The sequence below is a fragment of the Talpa occidentalis genome, unplaced genomic scaffold (assembly GCF_014898055.3).
Source record: "Talpa occidentalis isolate TD23 unplaced genomic scaffold, MPIMG_talOcc4v2.1 talOcc4.6, whole genome shotgun sequence".
Lineage (NCBI taxonomy): Eukaryota > Metazoa > Chordata > Mammalia > Eulipotyphla > Talpidae > Talpa > Talpa occidentalis.
In genome coordinates, this window is record NW_023604972.1 from 60,929,111 (window position 1) to 60,949,507 (window position 20,397).

The following is a 20,397-nucleotide window of genomic DNA, read 5'->3' on the forward strand; positions in this document are numbered from 1 at the left end:
AATGAAGATTAATTCTAATTATGCATTCTTTTTTCCAGATTTCTACAAAGCATTATTTTTAAGTCTAACTCCCAAAAGTATTTAATACCAGAACTGAGCCAATAACACCCTCTCAATCCTATTCATCCTCCATCCCCATATTGTTCTCAGAAGAGGAAATGGTAAGAGATATCTTGAGTAAACAACATGGCACCAAAGAGACAAAAAGACAAAATGTTAAGTCCCGGGTTTGTCAAGGTGATCAATGGCCAAAGATATATTTTACCTTAACAGTTAAATTTAATTTAACTTTTTAAAAAATTTGAAGTGGAATTTTATAAACCAGTAGGGAAACATAATTATGTGTATTTGGTAGATTTTTAAAATACATGTAATATTGATAGCTAGATTTTTTTGCTATCTTTAAATTTTATCTGCCACCAGGTGGCAGTAATGCAACCCTCCACAGAGTGACTAGGCAGTGAGCTATAAAAATGTATTTTTTATTGTATACTAGCCAGACCCTGCTTATTAATTAGTTAGTCTAGAGCTATCTGCAATATATCCACAACATGTTCTCCCTTCACATGATTTATTCATGGATTTGGATTGTCATGTACTCTGAAAAAATTTTTTGAGGTAATGATATGTAAGAGCATTGTTATTCTAATAAAAATGTAGAATGTTATCTTCACGATAAACATTCAAAGCATATTTTCCTCTGAGAAGTGGCCTCTGTTATGGAGCCCACAGAAAAGCTTAGAACAGAGAAACAGATAGGGAGAGCTGATAAACTGACAGACTGCCAATTAGTAAGGTCTTTGGCATGACAAAGTTTTAGATACTTTTTTTTTAAATTGGGGATTATGTATTAACTTTCCCTGAATTTATAAGGATATGTAAAATGCAGATGCCACCTCTGACAAACAAAAGGAAAAAAAAAACAATGAACACTAAATTATATGACCCAGTATTAATTGTAAAAGCTAATGTTTATTAAACATTTACTACACAGTCATAGGTACTTATGCTACAATTAAATCCCCCCAACTACTTTATAGTAGTTTTGTTGTATATCTAATTTACAGACAAAGAATTTGGGCTTTCAATAGGGAAGTGAGCAACAACTAGTGAGAAGGGAATCCAAATTTAATCTCAGTGGCCTAAGATTCCAAATTGGTGTAAATGGTAATTGGTGTAAATAGCCTAAGATTCCAAAAAGAATTTCTTGTATTTCTATCATCAAAGCTGAGCTTTCATGTAAGGTGTTGCCTAGTGAGAAAAAAAAGTATGTGTGTGTGTGTGTGTGTGTGTGTGTATCCTCACCTTCCTGAGCCTGGCATCAAAGAATCAAACATGAGTACTTTTATGTCCCCAATATCACTACTCAAATCAGATGGTCCTAATTCAATAAATGGTACTTAGAATAAAAAATGCTCAAATAAATTGGTGAGCATACCATTTGTTCTGTGCTATGGCTTTTGAACATCATCAATAAACTGTGCCATGTATTTAAGTATTCATGTATGTCTGTTTCGAGCAGCTGCCGGCACTGTGACATAATACCCTGTACTTAAGAACATGGAACTGGGCCTCCCTGTGGGCCTAGGAGTTAAGTCTCAGCACTATCACCACAATCGCCCACATGGCACCCTGAGTTCAATCCCAGGTCAGGAAGGTGACCCACATGGCGCAGCAGACTTCTCCTGTCTCGCCCCTTCTTCTCCCCTCAGCAGTGTTTTTCAATCTGCCTGCTGTGCTCCCCACTCTGTCTCTGGTGAATCCTCTCACCTCTCCTTCCTTCCCCCACCCCCCACACTTCTGGCCTACACACAGTTCTACAAATAAACAAACAAACAAATAAAATCTTAAAATAAAAAAAGAGCATGGAGCCTGGGTTTGAATTCCATATGTATAAGTAAATAACCTTAGACTAAACAACACTAAATAGCCATAGACAAGTTACAGTACATTCAGTTTCTTCATTAACAAAATGAGGATAACAATAGTTCATCTGTAAAGGATGCTTTGGTAAGGCATCACAACTTAAGAGATAGCACAAACAGGTGACAAGGCTATCATTATCAGTTCTGCAGGCTAGCAATCTTGCTGTGCAACTCCATAACTTACACTGTTTCTCAGTTCTTCATCTGAGAAGTGAGCATGACAATAAGAATCTCTTATCTCATGGAAGGAGATAGAGAACTAGCTGAGAAAATGCAGGCAAAGAGACCAGAGAAACATTTACCCATGGTATTTGATGAACTTAGCTCTATCACTCATTTGACAAGTATTTAATGCCTACTTTGCAAAAGACCCCGATAATTGTGGGGTATACCATGAATAATAAAGATACATTCTGCTTGAGACAAACAGCAAGTAAATACAGTTTAAAATATAGATTGTGACAAATGCTCTAAGAAAACCACCCATTAGAATAGCCAAAAGTTATATTTACAATTCTGGATAAAATTTATGGGTTTGACATATACATATAATTGTTTTCATCCCTAAACCACATTAAATGCTTACTATTGAAAAGATAGAAGGCACAAAGTGGTAGAAAATAACAGAGGAGACAAAAGCAAACGGAATTTGCACCTATAAAACAGATAGATGGATATTGCCTGCAAAGAGCTAAAAACTAGCACTACCTACCCCATAAAACTTTCAATGGTTCAGGAAATGTTGGTTTATCTGGAATTGGGGTAGAGAGTTAAGGAGGCCATAAAATGTGGAACAGAGGGACACTGAAAGTAGTTTTGGCATGAGCGTTAACACCTTCATCTCACCCTGTTAGATAACTGCCTCTTCCCCATCCTCAACACAAAGTTAGAGAATTTAAAGCAGATTACTATATATTTCCTATTATTCAGATATTGGATCTTTTCTCTATTTCCCATTTCTGAGCGTGTTTGTTTTGTTATTGTTGTCTTGTATTACTCTGGGTTGGAAATTATCATATAGAATGTATTGAGTAGGGAGGTGTTAAATGAATATATTCATACTGAAATCTAAATTCTAGCCTTTTTTCTCCTTCTTGTTCCAGAACTTAGGAGTTTATCTCATGCAGGATATTGGAAGTCTTCTCCAGGGATTCTTCATTACAAGAGGAAATACCTAGAATAGTAATATTGGGACAAAGCCCCAAATGATTTAGTGATGTAATGCTGGAAGTCAGCAAACCCTATCTTCATGCTGAGAGTTCTCAGTGAACTTTTTAATTTCCCTACACCTTATCATAGACTATAAAAGGTGTTCTGACCCCTGAGAAAAACATAGACCAAAACAAAGAGGAAAAGAAGCAAACTTAAGTAACCATACAATCAGCAGGAAGATTTTATCTATTATACAAAATGTTTTTTTAGTTTGGATAGCACAGGTTTATAATACAAGGACATGGAAATTATGTGCTTGATTAAAGACTTCAGAACTTCAGGGAAAGGGGAAGCTTCGCAAGATGCCATTTTAGGGGCCTCCCCGGTGGCGCAGCGGTTGAGCGCTGGGTTGCAAAGCTGCCCGCAGCCTCTGCGGTGCCGGTTCGATCCCCGGCTGCTCCCCCGCCACCGGAGAAGGGTCCCACATGGCACGCAGACCTCTCCTGCCGCCAGCTGCGCCCCTCAGCAGTGTACTTCGGTCCTTCTGCCTGCTCTGCTCCCCGCTCTGGCTCTGGTGAATTCTCTCACCCTCCCGCGCCTCTAACTGTACCCAGTGCTTGTATAAATAAATAAATAAATAAATCTTTAAAAAAAATTTTAAAAAAATGCCATTTTAATCATGACTTCAGTCTACGTATTTTCCAAGAATGTTACCATTTCTAAATCAGGAGTGATCCTTGGTGTCTAGAACTACTCTAGTGCTTTCATATGCTGGAAGAATAATTTTATCTCCAGCTTTCACACTAATTGGTTGAATCTCTCCAGACTCTTTAGAGTCTGATTCAACAGCTACTACTGTTGCTTGTCATACTTTCCTTGAGATTTTTTCTGAAAGCATAATACTTCCTTTGGTTATAGTTTCAGCTAAACTCCTTTCAACTAATATTTCATCAAAAAGGAAAGAAAATTCTAAATGCTGGGAGGTTCCTAATGGATGTGAAAAAAGCTAATATAATATTTGTAAAGCAAATAAAACATAGAAAGAGTCCTTGTCAATTTAAAAACACAGTATCAGGCATTTAGAACTTAAGACAAAGATTGATAAAGAAATTTGAGGAATTCTTCAGGAAAGTAACACAAAGAACCAGAGATGGGAAATAGAGAAAAGACCCAATATCTAAGCAAAAATAATTACAACGATAGTAGCATGAAACATAGAAAAGAAGTAGGGAGAACATCATTAGAGAAATAATAGAAGAAATTTTTCTAGAATTAAAAGACACACCTAGGGGCTTCTTTGGTGGCGCAAGGGGTTAAGCACCGCGCTATGAAGCTATCCGCAGACTCTGCAGCACGAGTTCGATACCCAGGCAGCCAGGGAACAACCCACATGGTACAGCAGACCTCTCCTGTCTCTCCCATTGTTCCCCCAGCAGTATATTTCAGTCAGTCTGCCTGTTCTGTTCCCCACTCTGTCTCTGGTGAATCCTATCATCCCCCACACCTCTGGCCTGTACCCTAGCTCTTGTATGCATAAATAAATAAATCTTTATTTTAAAAAAAACACATCTACCAGGTGAAAGATCCTAACATAAATAAAAAGATCATACCAATGCTAATTTTAAAATTTTACAACTCTAGGGCCAAATGTTCTTAGGAGAAAAAAAAAGGTCACAAGCAAAGGTCAGTAATTATGTTGCAGTCTGACTTCTCAACAGCTAGAAGACCAGAGATTAGTAGATACTGAGGAAAAATTACTTTCAACATAGTAATCTAACCCAAATTATGAAATAATTATGATGATTAAATAAGATCAAATTACATGATTTTCTAACAAAGAAAGCCCCAAATATTTTCCTATGCTGAGTTATTGGAGGAGTGCTACAAAAATGAGCCCAGTAGAGGATCAAAAGAAACACCTAAGGTGTAATAAACATTCCAGGATGACAGGTGTGTGCTCAGGCAGTTGCATAAGCAAACCAGATGGAAGCAATGGGCCCCACAGATAGACATACCCATACCTTCGCCATCCTACCCGTCATCAGGAATTCATCATAATTTTAGAATAGTGGAGGATGTGTCCCAGATAAGCGAGGGAGTAAATGAAGACAGAGGTTGTCATCCAGGAAACAGGATTCCAACTCAAGAGAAAGATACTTCTGAGGGGTAGTGATAGGAAGTTGATGATAACTGATGTGCAGAAAACCCAGATGGTGCCGCAAATTTGGGAAATAGAATCTCTGGGCCAGATATCTCCAAGGAAATATTGGAAATAATAATTACCTGATCACCAACATTGGAAATTCATATTGTCAGGCTATTGTATAGTGTGGCAGGTTCAGCAGTAAAAATAAGAATTGAGCAAATGAGAAAAAGCTGTAACTGACTTTGAGCAAAATAAATGAAAAAGGAAATATAATCTCAGCACAATATACTGCAATGCATTGTCTTGCATAATATTCACACAGGCATACTAATGTAAGCAGGAATATTTATTTAACCAAAAACTTTAATATCATTATATATGTATATATATTATTATGTCACTATATATTAGGAATGGGAAGCAAAATATTTAATTATGTAAGAGGTAATTTCTTACATAATTCAATAGAAACTAAAATTAGTGACTCAAGGAATGTCATATTTACATATCTTATAGAAATGTGAAGATGTGTAAACCCTAAAAAACTAAAAGTGTTAAAAACAGGGTAGCACCCAAGGAGGGGTAATGTGAAGAGGTAGGGTAGAGAATGCCTGTACTTCATTTTAGCTTTTAAGTATAATTTGATATTTTAAAGCAATAAATTTATATTACTTTGATAAAAAGGAAATTTTTATAACATATAATAGACTTGTATAAGTATTTTATAAACAGGTATTATATGATTTATGTTAAACTGAGCACATTACTTTTATCTGTTGTTTTTTCTCCGCCCAAGGAAAGCGTGACATGAAATCATCCAAAGTGTCTACAATTGCATCAACTTGACATTGTTCCAATTCTGTTTTTCCAGCCAAATCTATGGAATAGAGAGAAGTCATTTTATGCTCAAGAATATGTTCAATTTAGGGGCCCTTCCTAGTGGCTCAAGGGATTAAGCACCACACTATTAAGCAATCCAAAGCCTCTGCAGCACGAGTTCAATCCCCGGCTGGCCAGGGAGTAACCCACATGGCGCAGCAGACCTCTCCTGACTCGCCCGCTGCTCCCCTCAGCAGTGTATTTCACTCAGTCTGCCTGTTCCCCACTCTGTCTGTGGTGAATCCTCTCACCCCCCGCATGTCTGGCCTGTACCCCAGCTCTTGCATGCATAAATAAATAAATCTTAAAAAAAAGAAAATGTTCAATTTAATCTGCATAGTTTATTTTTAATAGGCAGCATTCATACAATTCAAAATAATATTAAATAGTACCCAGGGGGACTAACTTCCACTCCTGCCTATCCACTTTATCTTGTTCCCCTTATTGATAACCACTTTTATTAGTTTCTTTTGTCTTCTTCCGTTCTTTCTTTATAAAAATTAAAAAAAATAAAAATAGAAGCATGTGAGAATGTATTTCCCACTCAAAATGCACCTCCCAGGCCTCCCTGGTGGCGCAGGTGGTTGAGCGCAGCACTGTGAAGATATCTGCAGCCTCTGCAGTGCTGGTTAGATCCCGGCCGGCCAGGGAGCAACACACATGGCTCAGCAGACCTCTCCTGTCTCGCCTGCTGCTCCCCTCTGCAGTGTATTTCAGTCAGTCTGCCTGTTCTGTTCCCTGCTGTGTCTCTGGTGAATCCTCTCACCCTCCTGCACATCTGGCCTGTACCCCGGGTCTTGAATAAAATAAATAAATCTTTTAAAAAATTTTTTGAAAAAATGATTCTCCCTCATAAATTCTAAATCTCTTTCTTTACATGTACCTTTAGGACATTCTCTGTCCTCTTTCAGCTATAAGGGATTTTTAAGTAGAAGTGCTACAGTTTATTAACTAACCCCAACTAATTATGTGTGTTTCCAAACATTTGCTAATACAAAAACACTACAATAAATAATTTTACATACATTATCATATAACCTTTTGTAAAACTTTTATTGAAATAGCATTGGTTTATACCATTATGTAGCCTTCACATTTACATTATTATGTCAGCAAATGTATTTACGTTGTGTTCACCACCAGAATTGTTTTTCTTTTAACAGACAATTTTTGTCAGGAACTTTTGTTTTCTTCCTAGAAACTATAATTTAAAATAATAAAGTCCTTTTTTTCCCTGCTATTTATTTATTATCATTTTGCTAAGAAATCATTGAACTTTCTAAATAATTTCTCATTGATACAAATTTAAAATACTTCAGTGTGGAAGAATTCTAAAATATATTGCTATTGTACAGCTATATATTTTACTAAAAATCTAGACGCTATATACTGACAATGGGTGAATTCTACTTGAATTAAACTTCAATAAAGCTGAAAGAAAATGCTTTAACGTTTAGATTCTTATGTAACCTATGTTCGTTCTTTGTAACAGTCAAATGTTGATTCTTACGTCTGACCTTGAAATGTCCCATTGAATTGTATCATATATTCTCTTCACTGATTTCCATACTCAAAGCTTCAGCTATCAATATTATGCAGATGCCTCCTTATTCAACACTTTTAGTCCTAAATTCCAGGTTTATATTTTCAGCCTCCTTTTGGATATGTTTCTGTTTATTATTTTGACCCTGAAACTTCCTTCAATAGATCCTAAAATGCAGTCATCACATTATACTTCAAACAAGCTCTTCATTATTCTTTCATTCAATAATTAGTTACTGGGCTCCAACTGTGGTTTGGCCCCCACTGTGACTTTGCAGTGAACAAAAAATAAAATCCCTGCCTGTATGGCACTTATGGCCAATTGGAGAAGACAGATAGACATTGGAAAGGAGTGTAAAGAGTGGGGATTTTTAGTTAGTTTGTTTTGTTTTTTAAAGACAGGAAGAGGAAACAAGGTATGAGAACAACATCTATATCCAAACTGTTGTTTACCTAGTCCTTATTCTTCAACTCAGATACACTGCCCTCCAAACATTCCCATTTCTCCCACATTCCTTCTTGTTCATTAATTTCTGAACTGTTTCAATGACATCCAAATGTGCATCCCTGCTAAGTCATGCTAATCAAATATAGAGTTTGGCCTGGGTAATACTCTCAAACTAATAGCAATAGTTGTTACTTTTCTATAAAATGTCCTACAGTTGAAGTCAAACAGAAAAAAGGTAAATAGTATAAGATATTTTCTTATAAAATGAATGTATAGATACAGAAAACGGGTTTGTGGTTGATAAAGCTGAAGGTAATCAAAAGATACAACCTTCTAGATATAATTGAGGGGATGTAACATGTGGTGGGGTGACAATAGTTAATAATACTGTGTTGTATAGTTGAATATTATACAAATTGTTAAAGTTCATATCAAAAGAAATAAATTTGTAATTGCATACTGATGAATGTTTACTAACATTTAATTCCATTCTCCTTTGCACAATAGTGTTCAATAATTAATGAATAATAAATATATATCATACTTTTTTTAGTTATCAAAATCTTAAACAATAAACGTTTACCTGTTTTTCTGGCCAAGTATCTTGCTATTGCTAGGCTCTGATGAAGGATAAGCCCATCAACTTCCAAAATGGGGATTTTGCCAAATGGAATTGCTTAAAATAAAACAAAGAATTCAACTCCTATTACAAAATCAAGGGTTATAATATTTCCCTTTTTAGTCACAATTGTTGAAATAGATCATGACTTTATTATTTTTTTCTTTTTAAATATAATTTATTTAGATATATTTTACATCATTGTTCATTTTTGTACAATATTTGCTTTCTCCTCTCCGGTATAGTCCCCATAGAATTCCCACCACCAATTCACCTGTGCACTATTGCCATAATCCCCTGTGCTCTTCCCCCCCTTGTTTTGATCCTTCTCCCTCCCCCTCCCATACAGAATATCTGATTTATAGTAGCCTGCTAATTTTTTAATTATTTTTTCACCCAATCCTTTATTTGGTCCCCTATGTTCCTCCTATAAGTGAAACCATCCAATATTTTTCTTTTTCCTTCTGATTTATTTCACTCAGCATAATCCTTTCTAGCTCCATCCATGTTGCTGTGAATGGCATTAGTTTATCTTTTTTGATTGCTGAATAGTATTCCATTGTGTATATATACCACATCTCTTCTCAATCCAGTAGATCATGATTTTTAAAGGCATGAAATTCTTGAACATTTACTCTAAAAGGTACATTAGGCATTCTCTAGTGGAATCTTTATATTTTATGTTTCTTTTAAAAATAAAAAAAGAAATGTTAGAAGACCTACTATAGTATTAATGACAGAATAGGGCTATAACCCAGGTTTACAGTGATACTGTATACCGAAGCATATATTATCTCATATATTTACATATATTTACTACTTAGCTTTTATAAAAACATCATTTTTAAGAGGTTTCATTAAGTTTTGTGACCTCAGCCAGATATCACATTAGTCATTTTGTGAAGTCATACTCTGAGAAGTATGGAAACTTACCATGGAGTTACAATAAGATATCTAGCCAAATTCATATTTGATGAGGGACTATTTGAAGTATATGGTAAGAGAGCAGCATATTTTCACAAATTTAAGACAGACTCATAAATATTATATTAATAATTTATCTGTAAATCCTACTCTTTTCCTTATTTGAACATATCACATTTTGATCAGAAACTAACAAATATTTAGTATAGAAAAAGTTTAAATTGATGATAAAAATAACTAACACATAGTTATAAAAATTTTAATAGCTTTCCCATATATTAAAACAACAAAATCATAACATATTTAATGCTTGGTAAACTACCTTTTTTTTCAATTGGCTTTTAAAATTCAATGAAACACCATCTTTTTTTTAAGATTTATTTATTTTATACAAGAACCGAGGTACAGCCCAGATGCACGGGAGGGTGAGAAGATTCAACAGAGACAGAGCAGGGAACAGAACAGGCAGTCTGATGAAATGCACTGTGGAGGGGAGCTTCGGGCGAGACAGGAGAGGTCTGCCTCGCCATGTGGGACTCTTGCTGGCGGCCAAACCAGCACTGCAGAGGCTGCAGACAGCTTCACAGCATGGCACTCAACTGCCTGCACCACCAGGGGAGTCCCTGAAACACCATCTTTTTAATAGTTGCTTAATATTTCAATGCACTAATTGGTCACTGTTTTCCCAACAAGTGCCTTAATTTTGGATTTATAATTATTTTGGAAAGAGGCATAAGAATAAAGTGCCACTTATAGTCCCATGACCCTAACACAAGTACAGTAAGTCTTCATTTACTGTCTTCCATAGGTTCTTGGAAAATTTGACTTAAAGTGAAATGAGTATAATAAAAGCAGTTCTTTGAATAACATTGCTTTGGTTAATATCAGCTATGTTAAGAAATGATGTTGAAAGAAAAATTATTGAAGGTCCTGATACACTAGAACCAACACTGTAAATTACTTTCAAGTGTCTTTCATATGCATACTGCATAAGTACAGGTGAATATAGTTCATATCAAGAATAAAAATGTCTTAGAGCTATAAAATGCCTGAGCTATTTCATTGAGCAAAACAAAATCCCAAATAAAGCTAACACTAATTTTGATAATTTGTCTGAAACAAAATAAATGATCAAGAAGAAAATCACAATTTTGGGTGTGGTTTTCTTTGTGCTAAGTATTGTGCTAATATTTGACATGTTGATTAGGTCATCTAGTATTTAAAACAACCCTATGAAACAGCCATTAAATAGGGTCTCATTTTAAAAATTAGCAAATTAGGTGAAGAGTTTTATGAGTTTTTTGCAGACCCGACAAATCAGTTTCTTGTCAGATACTTAGTGTGCAAGTATTTCCTTCCATTCAGTAGTATTTCTTTTTGATTTAGTGATAGTTTCTTTTTCACTGTGCAGAAGCTTTTTAGTTTGATGTAGGCCAAAATATATATATTCTCTATGGTTTTCCTTGTTGTTGGAGATCTGCACTGTTTTGCCTGTTTTCTTTTATGTATTTTATGGGTTCAGGCCTTACATTCAAGTCTTTTACCAATTTTTAGTAAAATATTGTGTATGGTGTGAGATGGTGATCTAGTTTCATTTTTCTGCATGTGTTGTCCAGTTTTCCCAACACCATTTGTTGAAGAGACTTCCCTTTCTCCATTTTATACTCTTGGCTCCTATGTCATAGACTAACTGTCCATAAAAGTATTGATTTATTTCTGAGTTCTGAACTCTTTTCCAATGGTCTGTGTGTTTGTTTTTGTACCAGTAACATTCTCTTTTGATTTGTAGGATAGTTTGAAGACTGGCAGTGTGATACCACTATTCTTCCTCTTTTTAATTATTTATTTATTTTGGGGGTCAGGATTGCCTTGACTCTTTAGGGATTTTGTGTTTCCATGTAAATTATAGTAATATTTGTTGTATATCTTTGAAGAATGCCATTGAAACTTTGATAGGGATTGCACTGAACATGTATAATGCTTTGGGTAATATGGCCATTTTGACAATATTGATTTTCCCAATTCATGCAAAGACACTATCTTTTCATTTTTTTTGCATTTTTTTAAATTTTAACAGTGTCTTATAGTTTTCATTGATATGTCCTTCATATCATTTCTTTACCTCCTCCTATCCCCTACATTCACATCTTTTCTTAAGTTTACTAGTAGATATTGAATTCTTTATGATGCATTTGTAAGTGGGATATTTTTTCTCTTCTAGCTCATAGTGTCCATATCTGTCTCTTATTATCTTTTTTAGCAGTGAGTCTGCTTTATGTTATATAGTGTGACCATCCATACTATTCTTTGGGATCCATTTGTTTGTTTGTTTTTAAGATTTATTTATTTATGCATACACAGACTGGGGTACAGGCCAGAGGTGTGGGGGGTGAGAGGATTCACCAGAGATGGAATGGGGAAAGAACAGGCAGATTGACTGAAATACACTGCTAAGGGGAGCAGCGGGCAAGTCAGAGGAGGTCTGCTGTGCCATGTGGGTAGCTCCCGGGCCAGCCGAGAATCAAACTCATGCTGCAGAGGCTGTGGATAGTTTCACAGTGCTATGCTTAACTCCTTGCACCACCAAGGAGGCCCAGGGATCCGTTTGTTTGCAAGGCCTCTAGTGGCTGGCTATCTCACCCCAAATAGTGTTCACAATGTCCAGAAGTTCCAAATAAAGGCCACTTCTGGAACATGAGGTGAAACCACAATAGCTCACAGCAGCAGTCTGAAAGTTGGCCAGATACTATATCAGACAGTGATGGATTCTACAGCACCAGAAGGTGGTACCAGAGAACCAGAGGGTAAGGTATGCTCTTGGAAACCCTGGGCTGAGCCAAATGGTGCACCTTGCAGGTGATGTCAGAACCAGGGCTGGAAGTAGGTTTATTGGCTGAGTCTTAGCAAAAGTCTATGGAAGTCTGGAGTCTACAAAGTCCCAAGGATGTCATCTGCTTGATGCTGCTTTTTCTCCAGAGGCCATATCAGAAATCCTTTTTCTTTCTTAAGAGGTTGGGGGGCCTGGGAGCAGAATGCTTCTTCTCTGAAGGCGGTCTGATGAATGCTACCTCTTCAAAGGCCAGAAACAGAATGAATCAATCTGGCTCTTGCTTTGCCTTATATTCCCTTATACATTCCCCATTTTATAAACCTGATGCGACCATTTTCAATCCTAGACATCTGATTGGACTGTTTAGCACCAATCAGCATCTTTTCTATTTTCAATCTAAATGATTAACTAAGCTTTTGACAAAGTGCAACACCCATTTATGATAAAAGCCCTTGAAATTCTTGGGATACAAGGAACATACTTCAACATCATAAAGGCCATATATGACAAGCCAACAGCCAGCATCATTCTCAATGGCGAAAAGCTGAAAGCATTCCCATTAAGATCTGGGACAAGACAAGGATGTCCACTCTCACCACTGCTTTTCAATATAATACTGGAAGTCCTAGATAGAGCAATAAGACAAGAGAAAGACATACAAGGAATCCAAATAGGAAAAGAAGTCAAACTATCACTATTTGCAGATAATATGATAATATACATACAGATATGATAATACATACAGATATGTAATATACATACAGATATTTAATATACATACAGATATGTAATATACATTACAGATATGTAATATACATACAGATATGATAATACATACAGATATGATAATACACACAGATACATACATACATACAGATATGATAATACATACAGATATGATAATATACATAGAGAACCCCAAAAACTCCACAGAAAAACTAATTCAACTCATCAATCAGTTCAGTTAAGTGGCAGGATACAAAATCAACAGGCAAAAATCAGTAGCCTTCCCATACACCAACAATAAATCTGAAGAAGAAATAAAAAAAAAGCATCCCTTTTATGATTGAAACAAAAAAAAATCAAATACTTGGGAATAAATCTAACAAAAGAGGTAAAGGACCTATACAAAGAAAACTATAAAACACTGTTAAAAGAAATAGAAGAAGACACAAAGAAATGGAAAGACATCCCCTGCTCATGGATTAGAAGAATAAACATTATTAAAATGGCCATCCTAACAAAAGCAATATACAGATTCGATGCTATTCCAATCAAAATTTCAATGTCATTCTTCAAAGAAATAGAACAATTATTGATGAAATTCATATGGAACCACAAAAAAACCCAAATAGCCAAAGCTCTCCTGAAAAAAAAAGAAGGGAATGGAGGCATCACACTCCCAGACTTCAAACTTTACTACAAAGCCATAATCATCAAAACTGCATGGTATTAGAACAAGAACAGACACACAGACCAATGGAATTGAATAGAAAATCCTGAAATAAACCCACAGATTTATGGTCAACTCATCTTTGACAAAGGAGCAAAGACTATGCATTGGAGCAAAGAAAGTTTGTTCAATAAATGGTGCTGGGAAAACTGGGTTGCTCCATGCAAAAGAATGAAGCTTGACTACTACCTCACACTATACACAAAAATCAACTCAAAATGGATTAAAGAACTAGACATAAGACCTGAAACCATAAAATACATAGAAGGAAATATAGGCTAAACACTACGTGATTTGCACATCAAAGACATCTTTACAGACACATCACCCAACGCAGTGATAGTGAAGGCAAAGATCAACAGGTGGGACTACATCAAATTAAAGAGATTCTGCACAGCAAAAGAGACAATAACCAAAGCAGAGAGAAACCCCACCTACTGGGAAAACATTTCTGCACACAACACTAATGATAAAGGACTGATCACAAAAATCTGCAAAGAGCTGATGAGACTCAACAAAAACAAGGAAAATGATCCAGTCAAAAAATGGGCAGAAGAGCTAAAAAGAAATTTCTCTGAAGAGGAAATGCAAATGGCCAATAGGCATATAAAAAAATGTTCAACATCACTTGTAATCAGGGAAATGCAAATCAAAACTACAATGAGATACCATCTTACACCAGTGAGAATGGCACATATTAAAAAAACTAGCAACAACAATTGTTGGTGAGGTTGTGGAGAAAAAGGAACTCTCCTGCACTGTTGGTGGGAGTGCAAACTGGTCCAACCGCTATGCGCTATGGAGAGCTGTGTGGAGATTTCTGGACCTACTAAACATAGAGCTTCCATATGATTCAGCAATTCCACTCCTAGGTATTTACCCAAAGGACACAGAAACATCAATTCCAAAGAACACCTGCACCCCTATGTTTATAGCAGCACTATTTACAATAGCTAGGCTTTGGAAACAACCCAAATGCCCAAAAATAGATGACTAGATCAAGAAGATGTGGTACATATATACCATGGAATATTACTCAGCATTCAAAAAAGATAAACACATGCAATTTGCAGCAACATGGATGGCACTGGAAGGGATCATGCTCAGTGAAATAAGCCAGAAAGAAAAAGGAAAATACTGGATGGTCTCACTCATAGCAGGACTCTAGAAAACTTAAATAAGGGACCAGGAAAAGGAATATCTATAAGAAAGTGAAAATCAAAATCAACAAAGAACTATGAACAAGAGACACTCTATGGGGAGGGGGCGGGGAAAGGAGGGATTGGGGTAAAAATAAGGGGGTTGTAATTGTTTGGGGAATATAAAAATAAAATTTAAATCCAAAGTAAAAAAAATAAAATAATATAAAACACATCAAAAATAAATAAATAAATGATTAACTAATGAATTAAGCTTGAATTTGATTGGTTCATTTAGCTTGCACCTGATTGGTCCATTTAGAATCCTAGAGCCAGATACAAAGGGGGGAATCCAGTCCAGCCTCCACTCAGGTCAGGGCAGGCTGTTGGCTTCAGGGAGCCATGGCCAGAGGTGGACTCGCTGGTGGGATAGAGGGCTCCCCCAAAAGTGGGCTGAGGCTGTCATGCTTCAGTCCCATAAGTTTGCTTTGCCTATAGCTTATGGGTGCTATGGGGATCCCTTTACAATTATGGTACTTCATGCTTTTAAATGACATGTGGCAATATTTATTTTTAACATATCAATTAGCATAGTTTTCTTGTTGTTCCCATTATCTAGTGCAAATTATCTACTTGGCTACAGCATTAAATTGTATTTGAAACTCACTTCTACCTCACCTCTACCTGTGAACTGGGGAAAATCATCTAAACTCTGTGTGCTTTGGTTACCCATGCTATAAAATAGCAATAGGCATGTTGGAGAGTATCAAACAGGTACCAGGTAGTGTTCAAGTACTCAGTAGCGTTTTTCTTCAGTTTTGTGTTCATGATTAACAATAATCCAAAAATAAAATGTGAATTTTAGACATTTCACATAGTTAATTTTTAATTATGTTTTCAAATATTATGGCAAACATCTAAGAATGACTTCCAACTTACTGAGAACCACATACATACGGTTTGTTTAATATAATGATATTTCTAATTCTTCCCATTGTAGCATACCTTCATTCAATTACCAGTCCCATTTGTAAATTTACTCTTTCCTCTGATCAAACAGACCCAGTTTCACTCATGTATCCACCCCCTCATATAGTCCAACACCTCATGAAAATTGATTCCATGTCCAAAATGAGAAGTGGAGTACATACTTCTAAGTTTTTCCCTACCCGCTTTGCTCTTTACTGATTCAAACATGGACACACAACCCAATTTGAGTCCATGAGACATGAGATGTTTGCTGAAGTCTTCTTTGTGCTTCTGGGAACACCTAATGAAGAAGTGTTCTTTTTTTCTTTTCACATATCCATTCAGTGTTGCTGTTCAAGCCTCTGAGGTTTTAACTACAGCAAACATCTTGCAACCAGCCTTAGGACACAGCCAACAGACCGAAGAGGAAACATGAATAAAGCCATCCTTTGAAACTAGTCTTTCTGGATTGTGAGTTATGCAACACAATTCAGTGCCTTATTATTTAAACCATTTTGTGTTTGGTTTTCAAGCAGCATAACTAATCCACTGTAAAAATGTGATAAATATGTATAGTAGCATATGCAATTCCAATTGTCAAAAATATTGACATCAGTGTTCACTCATTTCAGCTCTTCTGGTTTATCTTTATACTCTTTTGCTGTGAGATTGTGTTTCCACCTCTACCAGAAAATTTATGAGTCACATAACATTTACTTAATGCAAAGCTACAAAATTCTCAATGCAAAACTACAAGAGATTTAAAAACCTTTATTTTTCATGTTCTGGAGGAAAGACAAAAGGGTGTGGAAATATATTTTCCCCACATTTTCAAGATCTCTTATTTGTGTGCCTTACCTGATTTAATTTCAGGCCAATCAGCTTGTTCTATTCTGTGGTCATCATACTTTATGTCCAAATATGCAAAAATGTAACGAATAATCTCTCCTCTCCCTCTCATGTTAAAATAAGTGAGTTTGTAGTATGGCATGATGTGATTCTGGAAAGAGAAAAATGGAAGGAGTATTTTAAAAGTCCTGTAGAAATGTTTACATTTTTTTTCTATGAAGGTTTTTGAAGGCTTACACCTTCTTCTTAGGTATTAAAGCATAGCTCAAAATATGTTTTTTTTAAAATGTATTATTTTTTATTGAGATAACATTGTCACACCTCCTTAAATTAATGTACCACAACACACCCACCATCCAAGAACCCATAGTCCACTACCATAGGTCATTGAGCCCAATTTCTTTTGTTCACCATTTTCACACACTTTTACAGTCAGTTTTCTAAGATTTGTATTGGTTTATTTTTGTCTGTCCCTTTGCTGTGTTTCTCCATATTCCACCTATGAATTAAATTATCTGGTACTTCTCTTTCTCTTTCTAATTTATTTCAGTCAGCATAATTTCCAGTTCTATCCATGATGTCAAATGACAAGATTTCATCTTTTTCGATAGTGAGTAGTATTTAATTGTATATATATGTACCATATCTTCTTAATCTACTCATCTGTCATTGGACACTCAGTTGTTTATACAATTTGTAAATGGTGCTGCAATAAATACAGTAGCACATATATCCTTTTGAATTAGTGTTTTGCATTCATCAGCTTTAAGCCTAGTAGAGGAATTGTGGATCATAAGGAAGATATATTTTTAATATTCCCATATTGCTTTCCATAGGGGCTAGACTAGTCTCCATTCCTACTAATAGTGTATGTGAATTCCTTTTTCCTCATATCCTCACCTTATTGCTTCTGGTCTTTTTGATATGGACCATTCTCACAGGTGTTAGGTGGCATCTCATTATCGTTTGACTTGCATTTCTCTGTTGATAAAAGATGAATATTTATTCATGTGCCTGTGTATCCCATGTACCACCTGTATATGCTCTTCAGGAAAGTGTTGATTTAGCTCTTCTGTCCATTTTTTTGATTGGTTATTGTGTTCTTTTTGTTAATTTATATAAGTTCTCTATGGACCTTGAACTTTAACCTTGTCAGATATATGAAGAACAAATATTTTATCGCATTTGGTAGAATGCTTTTTAGTTTTAATCATAGTTACTTTTACGATGTAAAATCTTTTTAGTTTGATGTAGTCCCAATTGTTTACCTTTGCTTTTGTTTCCTTTGTCATTGGAATTGAGTCCCCAGCTAGAGTGTTTTTCTATATTTTCTTCTATGTTATTTATTTTATGGTTTTAGGAATGAAATGAAAATAGAAGCCCGGACTAATTGATTAGAATTGAGAAACCTGAAATAACTCCAAACTTATATTGACAGTTAATTATGACAAAGGAGCCAAATGTATATATTGGAAAAGGGAAAATCTCTTCAACAGATGGTGCTGGGAAAACTGGACAGCCACATGCAAAAATAATGGAAACAGATCACTATCTCATACCATACACAAAAAATTAGCAAAAAAGAATATAAAAAATAAAATTTAAAAAAAAATTATCAAAAAAGTTACTAAAGATTTGGATGTAAGACCTGAAAATAAAATGCAGAGAAGAAAACATAGTCAAAACACTCTATGACTTTGGTTTTAGTGATGTCTTTGGGGACTCAACTCCAGTAGCTAGGGAAACAAAAGTAAAAATTTTAAGTATGTGACTACATAAAACTGAAAAGCTTGTGAATACCTAAAGAAAATATCATTTAAACTAAAAGACACTTTACCAAATGGAAGAAAATGCGTGTACCTCATACATCTGAAAAGCGGCTAATATCCAAGATCTATAAATAACTCCCACAACTCACCAAGCAATAAATAACCCAATCAAAAGGTAGACAAAATAGCTAAATAGAGACTTCTCTAGGATAGACATAGAGATGACCAACAGGCACATGAATAAATTGTCATCATTATTTATCATCAGGAAAATGCATATCAAAAACAACAATGAGATACAACCTCATCCCTCTGAGAATGGCACATATCAAAAAGACCAGAAACAACAAGAGCTGGTGAGGATGTAAACAAACAGAACTCACAGGCGCTGTTTGTGGGAATGCAGGCTGGTTTAGTCCCTAAAAAAGAATACAGAATTCTCCAAATATTAAAACCAGATGTACTATGATTTGGCAAATCCACTTCTAGGTATCTTCCAGAAAAATTAAAAAGCACTAATTTGAATGGGTATATGCAATCCTATATTTATTGCATTGCCAATTAAAATTGCCAATTAATTGAAGCAACCCAACTGCCAAATGACAGATGAGTAGATTAGCAGAATGTGCTACATGTGCACAGGAAATACAACTCATCTATCACAAAAGATGAGGTCTTGCCATTTACAACTGTAGAACTATTGAAGATAATGCTGAACTGAGAAAGAGAAATATTGGATTTCATTCCTAGATGGAAAAATAGAGAAAATAGGTGGAAAATAGAGACACAGAATAAAGAACAAACAAAACTAAACCAAAACAAATGCTACAAGACTATAGAATTGAGGCTCCCTGAGGAGGAAGGTGAAAGTGGCAATGAAAGGGTCGGAGGACTCAGTGGCCTTTTAAAATGGCAATTTTAATAGTTTATTCTCTACTGAAGTTTTTCAAGATTATTAATAGAATATTATATAAAAAGAGAATTTGCTTTCAAGCCTCTGAAGGTGAGGCCTCCCTAAAATGTCCACAACAGGTTTTTTCAATGACATGTCACTTTGCCAAGTGGATTATTTTGAGCAAGTTCAATCCAGGCCCTACAGGTTCAAGAGAAGTTTTTGCCACTTCCTTACTTATCTGGAAGTATAAAATTTTGCAGTTTGACTCAGATTTAGGGTTATCCCCAGAAACGACTTTTTTAAATAATGGAAACTCATCTATATGGCAAACATCTAGTAACAAAGCATCTGGTCATAATCATAAAAGCCCCCTCCCTTTTCCTGAAGTGAAAGCCCCTATCCCATTTCATAGCTCAGAATACATACCCTCAATTAGCACTATTGGTTTTAGAGTCTTCATTCCTGTAGATTGTCCATACATAGGTAATTCAGTTTTCCTACTAATCTCTTTGGACTTAATTTGATGGCTGAATCAAGCCAAGAAGAACCCAGAGAGGCAGAGGATAATTTCTTTCCTGGCTTTATTCTTCAAAGCTACATTCCATCTAAACACACATCATATGAAAGGTCAAACACAAATCATAAAAATCTGGATTGCTGAATGCATGCCTTCAGTTCTTGCATTCTGGCTGTGGAAGAGACACCCTGAAAATAATTGTCTGGTTGCTCTTTTAGACTCCCTCAGGACCCAGGGAATGATGGCGATAGCAATTTCTATTGAATCAATTTCGATGGGCCCTGGTTTTCCATGTCCAGATGTCATGGAGTAGAGGAGGCAAAACAGAGTCACTCTAATCA

General features: G+C 35.6%; 1 protein-coding gene across 3 annotated transcripts in view; it reads right to left on the reverse strand.

The window, feature by feature from the left end:
* HPGDS (hematopoietic prostaglandin D synthase) overlaps nucleotides 1-20,397 on the reverse strand; it is a 65,566-nt gene that overhangs the window by 36,530 nt on the left and 8,639 nt on the right. The window contains exons 2-5 of one of the 3 annotated variants that reach the window (XM_054688229.1): nucleotides 17,776-17,856; nucleotides 16,885-17,026; nucleotides 8,676-8,768; nucleotides 5,991-6,100 (exon numbers count right to left, since the gene is read on the reverse strand). In XM_054688229.1, coding sequence (XP_054544204.1) covers nucleotides 5,991-6,100; nucleotides 8,676-8,768; nucleotides 16,885-17,026; nucleotides 17,776-17,835 — 405 coding nt within the window. In that variant the 5' untranslated portion in view covers nucleotides 17,836-17,856. Of the gene's footprint in view, nucleotides 1-5,990; nucleotides 6,101-8,675; nucleotides 8,769-16,884; nucleotides 17,027-17,775; nucleotides 17,857-19,965; nucleotides 19,999-20,397 lie in introns of those variants that run through there. The other 2 variants (XM_037529655.1, XM_037529654.1) reach the window with 2 other exon arrangements.